The following is a 7,639-nucleotide window of genomic DNA, read 5'->3' on the forward strand; positions in this document are numbered from 1 at the left end:
GAGAAATTGTAATGCATTATTATCATCAAATTGGCTACAACTTGCTTTTAAATGGCCACAATCCATTAATCTTTTTTTAAAATTCGTTACAATGCCTTGTAAGAGTGTTTTCCGAGGAAGGCCAACAAACCGATGATTTTCTACAAAATCGATTTTTTTGTAGCTTTCTGAAGTAATTAATTCATTAACCTTTTTTTCGTATGGACCCTTTTCTTTTTCAAGCATTTCAAATGCTTTAATAGATCGAATCACAAGCTTTTCAGCCTTTATTATGTCGGTATTTCTTGCTTGCAGTGCATTGGAAAGCAGAGAAATTTAGTGTAAAATATCAATCATTAATGCCAAATCAGTTAAAAAAAATATATTTTTAAGACGGGTAGCCATACCCAAGTACTTGGCATTTGAAGAAAAATAGTGATGTAGTGCAGGATAAGCGCGCCACACAGCTAGGGTTGACCTTAAACTACAGGCAGCCCATCTTGGTCCCAAAATTCTACCAATCTTAATAATTTCAATTCCAAGTTGTTCGGATATTTTGGTAAGTTCAATCTGGTTCTTATTGGATTGATGAAAAATAGTATATATCTTATCAAGGAATATTTTGAAATGATTTACTTGCTTTATTTCCTTTATTGAGTCATCTAAAACAAGTTGGAGGCGATGGTTTAAACAGTGCCATATTATTATGTTTGGGAAGTCTTTTGTGATCCTAGTGCTCACTCCAGATTTTCGCCCAAGCATAACACTTGCACCATCAGAGCAAAATCCGATTACATTTTTTTGTAAGTAGTTCTTGGTAAGCCCAATTTTATGTAAGCTTTCCAGAACTGAAGAACATATTGTCTCTGCATCTTGTTTTTCCAATTCAACTAGCTCAACAAAAATTGTTGGAGATGAAACTGAGTCCTCAACTTTTAAGAACAGTATTATAACTGGTTTGCAAGATATAGTTGAAGCTTCATCAATAATCAAACATATTTTCTTATCTTTTGCAGTAATTTTACTAAATATTTCTTTTTTAATTTCCTTGGCAATAAAATCTACTATTTTCACAGCAGTTTTACGTGAATGCAATCCTATTCCCATATCTAATCCATTTTTCATTTGCAGTTCGATCTCATCTTCTATGTCTGAAAATGGTTTACATCTTTTTGTCAGGCTGTAAATTGTATTAAATACTCTACAAGTAGTACTGAAATATTTTTTATTCATTGTATCTACTACGTTTGTTATAGTATCCTGCTCACGTATTTTAAAGTTGTCTTTACAAATGTTATGAGCCTTTGATGAAAAATGTTCTTTCATTTTTTTCCTTAGAGAAGCTTGTTGTACCATTCTGTTTTTCCCTGATGCCTCAATCTGAAAACCTTTCCACTCTTTTGACACATGAACACTTTTCTCTTTTATGAAATCATATTTCGCACAATACTCACAACCTAACTTTTTGTTACAAATGCCCAGGCCTTCATATTTTTCTTTAAAATTTTTATATTGTTGCACTGACCAGCATTCCGGAAGACTGTCTGCAATATTGGAGTTGTTGTGATTTTCTATTTCAATTGACGTGCTGCTTTCTTCACACTGTATTGGTTGTGCTAGTGACTGTGTTGAACCTTCCAAGGGCAATTCTGATACAACAGCGGAATCTGACTTTGTTTTCTTATTGAAAAAATCTCTCAAAGTATGTTGCCTTTTCATCCTTGTTTCAAGGGCTACATAAAAAACATTAAAAAAATTGTATATAATAACATTTATTTATGGACATGGAAGTAGAAGCATACATCTCAGCCTCACTCTAAGTACAGAAATCATGGTCCCATGGCAGCATGAAGAATCTTCATCATACTACTGCGCCATTTTGATTCCCCCCTCCACCACTACAGGCTAATTAAAATGGCTCCTCTCCTCTCTGGCCAGCCCTCAGCCAGCCCAGCAACCAGCCCAGCCATACTGACAGCCCCTGAGCTAACCTTCTCCTCCTCAGCAAGCTAGCAGCAGCCTTCAGCCGCCCTTCCCCTCTCTTGCCACATTAAACACTGCAGTGAAAATAATGTGCCTCAAAGCAAAGGTGTTAGTCTCGTTCCATATATATACAAATAAAATAACAATCAGCTCTCATGTTGATAAAAGGAAAACAGTGCAATCCGTTACTTACATATAAGTTTAGTAGAATCCAATTCCGCCTGATGTCACCACAACGGAGACTACCGCACTGCGTGTCCAAACTTTACACCATCCAAGTTTTTTCACAGTAGCGGTGTGCCCCAAGTTCTATTCAAATATGAAGGCGAGTGTACTCCTCACTGTTTAGCCCTCTTTCCGCCTCATAATCAAGCAGACGTATGTAGGTTGAAAGATTCCAATTCTGTTCACTGTCACCTCGCGGGAACCATCAAAAACGTATAGTGGTCAAATTAACCTCCAGAGATACCTGTAATAGCGCGGTATCCCAAATGCTGTTGCAGTGTAAAACAAGTGGTCTCGTTAGTCACGCTCCTTCCTCTCACAGATCGAGTAGACAGATGGATCTTGAATAAAATAACTTTATTTTACATACAGATAATGACAGTTTACACGCTGTCATCAAAGTAAAAAACTGTTTAAAATGTCAAGTGCCAAAGTATCAAATGATAGCGGACCACTGCGTTTCGTTCTATAAAGAACTTTTTCAAGAGCTATTAAAACTGATTTCTCCAGGCCAGCAGGCAGGGCCGGACTGGGACTAAAAATCAGCCCTGGCATTTACAGCACACAGGCCCACCTGCTGTGGGCTCCATGCACGATATAGTTGGACGCTGAAATGGTGTTGCTGGTGCAGTCCAACATGAAGCAACAGCCAGTATTTTTCTTATGTGCAAAATAATAAACTAATTTGCATCCCTTGCATTGTAACATGGTTTGTTCAGGAGCAAACTTACTTCTTATTTTGCTTTGCTTTCCTCATTGACTCAGGCCCATATAATTTAACACAATAGACGTAAATTCAAAATGAAAAAATAAAAATCATTCTAAAATAAATAACTAATCCGGCACGTAGCATACACTAAAAGACTAAATCAGCACAAATACTGCACAACCAACAATGTGTTTAAATAAGTTGCATACCCTACAATAATGAAGCAATTGAAACAAATATGTTACTGAATACTCCTAAATATGAATATTCCTAAGTGTTCTCCAGCATTAAATTTAGACAGATTGTGCCATTGTCTCTTACCTGTTCTTGCTCTTCTCTCTTGCAGCTTTGTTGTCCTCTCGCTGGCTTGTGAAAGTTGGAGTCCTGTATTGAAAATGCAAAAATTGTATTATAATGCAAAATGTTAACAAACCCTGAATGATTAGGCTCCTTAGTTCAAACAAAACACTTCATTATGGACAGATAAAACTACCCCATTGTACAGGCATATATAAGCAATATCTGAACATTTGTGGTCAATAAAATATTAACCTCTACCAGCCCCATTTCACTAGTATTTAATATTCTAGTGATCGCTGAGACCACAGAGAGCATCCATGTAACCGTCACGCAATAAAGTTATCATGCCTCCCAAAGCTGCTCTATTTATTAAATACCCCCTAAGACATTTCATTACCCCTGCAGGTATTTTCATTACAATAACAACTTCAAACAGGTAATAAACTCAGATACACAAAAATAAATTGTGTACTTCCAAAATAGTTATTACTTCCCACTGTAGCTGTTAATATGGACTATTGTGCTCCCTCTAACTAAACCACGCATCTAAACACAACATAAACAGCATTGTGGGGAGTAAACTGTATAAAGATTTATATAAATAGATATATATATATATATATATATATTTATATACATCTTTATACAGTTTACTCCCCACAACGCTGTTTTTGTTGTGTTTAGATGCGTGGGTTAGTTATTATATATATATATATATATATATATATATATATATATATATATATATTTTTTTTTTTAACAAAATATGTATAGATAAAAAACTTGTTAATTCATTTAACTACCCACCTTCAGTAATTTTCATTTCCTCCTCTTATAGCCTCCTCTTATAGCCATTAACCGGCAGCCATTTTTCCTTACTCCCCCCTGCATGGTATTTTCATTAGCCCTTTCCTACAGTCATTGCCTCCCCCTGCAATAAATTTTACTTATTCCCCCCCTGAAGGTATTTCCTTACTCCCCCCTTAAAGTAATTTCCTTATACTTTCCCCTGCAGTCATTGCCCCCCCTGCAATAATTTTTACTTATTCCCCCCGCAGATATTTCCTTACACCCCCCCCCCCCAGAAACAATGACAAAAAAAATACTCTTTCTTACTTAAAACCAAAACGAAGGACGAATACAAATTAATACCTGAGCAGGCTGCTGGCATTCACTGTGCGCACCCAGCTAGTGAAACCGCGTAGTCAGAGGCTCCTAGGCGACTGCGCATGACATCACGGCGGCTGCGTCAGGATGTCACATCGCGCAGCCGCATGAGGTAATATGCAGTTTTCTTTTCCAGCAGAGCATCGGAAGCTCTGCGTGACGGATCGGGAGAGGGAGCCAGTGCCGCACAGCAGGCCAGCAAACGGTTCTGCCGAACCGCAAGTATTTTAGGAATCGGTTCTATAGAACCGGTGCGAACCGGCTGAATCCCACCACTGATATGGGTCCTGATTAGTATAATTTACAAATAGCATTATAAAATAAATATACAATTTTCACTCTGCATCTTTTGAACAATGTTTCATGATTTGGGGGGATTTCGATCATCTGTAATAACTCCCCAATGAAGAGCAATAAAACGAGTTTGAAATGTTCTTGTTCCACCTCAACTCTCATAGCGCATCGATTTCTGGCCGCAGGAAACGTATAAATGATGTGACAGTAAAAGCTACTTAAATAGAGAAGGTTGGTTCTCCCAGGTTTTGTAAGTTACTCAGTATTGTTTAATCGGAAACATATGAAAAAGGGTCGACGCTTGATGTTCCCCTTTGGAAAGTAGCATGGGTGAAAGAAAACACCTCTTCTCTGGTCAACCACGTTATTAAGTACAGTCCATCGTTAAACAGCGATCTACATTACAATGAATGCACTGGCTAAACATACACTAGGAGGTCTTGATGAAGTTTGATTTCACATGATTGCCCTTTTGTGCATATAATTTACATATAAAACTGTTCTCTCTGTACTGTTAGCCATTATGCAATGTGATATTTTGTTATTATAATTATAACCGGGCTTGTTCATCAAAGGGTTTTTAGCTGACAGGAGTTGAACCCAGTGCGGTTTTCTGCTGCTGCAGCCCATGCATTTCCAGGTTCTACGCACTGTGCAGTCAGACATGCCCCTCTGCCTACCACCGCTATAACACATTGGTTATTTCAGTTACTGACGCCTCCCTGTGAGCTTGAACCATTGCGCACCGTTCTCTGTAAACTCCAGAGGGGATCAGCACTTTCTGAGATGATCAAACCACCCGGTCTGGCATCAACAATCATTCCACGATCAAATTCACTTGGATCACTTTTCTTCCCCATTTTGGTGTTTGGTCTGAACAACAACTGAACCTTTTCAGCCTGTCTGCATGCTTTTATGATTGTGTTGCTGCCACATGATTGGCTGATTAGATATTTGCATTAACGAGCAGGTACACAGGTGCTTCTTGGCCTTTTGGCTAAGAGTAGGTGTACATGCCCATGGATGCAGTGGGGCTTAAAGACACCCCCCTGTAGGCGATGGGCCGTCACCTGGTCCTCTGGCCAAGAGGCCGGCTGCCTGGAGCCCGAGTTGCTACATGCCCAAAAATGCATTGTGGAGAAAGAGGCACCTGTGCACAGAGTAAGGCCCTCTGCACCTTTAATTTTCAGGCAGCACCATTTTTTTCGCCCTAGCCTGTTGGCCGAGTGCAAGCATCATTTTTATATTTCCGTCCGAAAGGCTGGGGCCTTATGGCACTTATTTATTTATTTATTTATTACACTTGGTACCAAGCACTCTTTTGATTATGTGTCTTTGTTTTTGCCACATTAAGTAGGGGTTTGGGTATAGGATCTTATGGGCGACCCTCTTTCCCCAAGTCATCTGAGGCTCCCTCCTTTTGGAGGGAGCCTTTTATGTCGGTGATATAAAGGGGCCCTCCCTAGCTTCAGCAAAGGAGGGACTGAAGATCTCCCTTTTTTTCCCTCTCTGGGGCCTTTTGGCTTCTACAGGATGGGGAGGCACAGGGCCCTTTCCCTTTTGGAAAGGGTCCAAAGTCCCAATTCCCCAGCACAGTTTGCACTGCACCGGGTGATTCTGAGTCATGTACCTCGGAAATAAAAAAAAATAATAATAAAAAAAGAGTAGGGTGGTATTGGTTCACATTATGAGAGGGGGTCTCCATGCTCATTGCCCCCCCCCCTGCTCTAGTGGGAGCCTGCTTCTAGCTGTAGCGCTGGTTAATGATTGGGGAGAGGAACTTCTTTAAAGAAATGTATATCTATATATTTAATTAGACATTGTAACAATAAATGACAGTATGAAAGAAACAGTACTAGACTCTGGTTCAATGGGTTTATTGCGAGCTCCTGCAGATGTTATGGATCTCCTGTGCGAGCTCCTGAAGATGGTATGGATCTCCTGTGCGAGCTCCTGCAGATGGTATGGATCTCCTGTGCGAGCTCCTGCGGATGGTATGGATCTCCTGTGCGAGCTCCTGAAGATGGTATGGATCTCCTGTGCGAGCTCCTGCAGATGGTATGGATCTCCTGTGCGAGCTCCTGCAGATGGTATGGATCTCCTGTGCGAGCTCCTGCAGATGGTATGGTTCTCCTATGCTGGTGCAGATGTTTTAGAGGGAGGTGCAGAAAGTATAGGGTGCTGGGTCTTCTACCTGGTTGGTCTGACTCACAGGTCCAGTTCTTACCTTAGTCATCTGATACGGTGTAGATGTCCTGCTGCAAGGAAGCAGTGACCAACAGGAGAGGTCGTCACTCTCTGTAGAGATCCATACGTCCCAGCTGGAGCTGGAACGAATGGGTCTCTACAGAGAGCGACAACCTCTCCTGTTGGTCACTGCCTCCTTGCAGCAGGACATCTACACCGTATGGACTGGGGGACAAGGAGTAGACCAACCAGGTAGAGGAGCCTGCACCCTTTCTCCTGATGGGACAAGCTATTATATGGGAACTGGGCCCTCAACCTTGATAGCAAGGTAGGGCCTCAGGATTAACTCCATAGTCTCCATCATCCCTCTTGTGCAGCTCCTGCAGTTGGTGGTAACGGTCGCGTATGTCTGCAGGAGCACATAGAAGAGCAGGAGCAGAATGCCAGACAGGAGCAGCAGCTTGCAGGACCAGCGCATGAGATTGCATATGATGTTAAATAGAAATCTGAAAGAAAACTATGTTATAGCGATGAACAGTTGCAATCATTTTGAAATAATAATAGGAGAATAATTTACCTCAGTCCTGCAATGCTGCTCCTTTTCTGCTCTTTTCGTTTTACAGCACTTTTCAACTGCAGTTGCCGCTCCTAAAGGAAAATCAGTGGTGGGATTATGAGGAGTACAACACAAGATCAGCCACTGAAGTTAGGGAAGTCAGAGTTGGCCGGCCATGCTACGATATTGACCATTTGGTCCCATATTGCAGCAAGTTGCCCCAAAATGAACAGCACATT

The 7,639-nt window shown here is 40.7% G+C and overlaps 2 protein-coding genes across 2 annotated transcripts in view; one reads left to right on the top strand and one right to left on the bottom strand.

Moving 5' to 3' along the window:
- The window catches only part of LOC142143933 (uncharacterized), a 454,648-nt gene extending 450,899 nt beyond the window's left edge, over positions 1-3,749 (top strand). Inside the window, exon 3 of the transcript XR_012689611.1 lies at positions 3,243-3,749. The gene's annotated coding sequence lies outside the window, so the exon portion shown is untranslated. The remainder of the gene's footprint in view (positions 1-3,242) is intronic.
- On the bottom strand, positions 316-2,230 carry LOC142143175 (E3 SUMO-protein ligase KIAA1586-like). Its single transcript, XM_075200883.1, has 2 exons — positions 2,156-2,230; positions 316-1,712 (listed from the first exon to the last, which is right to left on the bottom strand). The coding sequence occupies exon 2, from the start codon at positions 1,696-1,698 to the stop codon at positions 316-318; it is 1,383 nt and encodes a 460-aa protein (XP_075056984.1). The 5' UTR covers positions 1,699-1,712; positions 2,156-2,230.
- Positions 3,750-7,639: the final 3,890 nt, after the last annotated feature.

The sequence above is a fragment of the Mixophyes fleayi genome, chromosome 3 (genome assembly GCF_038048845.1).
Source record: "Mixophyes fleayi isolate aMixFle1 chromosome 3, aMixFle1.hap1, whole genome shotgun sequence".
Lineage (NCBI taxonomy): Eukaryota > Metazoa > Chordata > Amphibia > Anura > Limnodynastidae > Mixophyes > Mixophyes fleayi.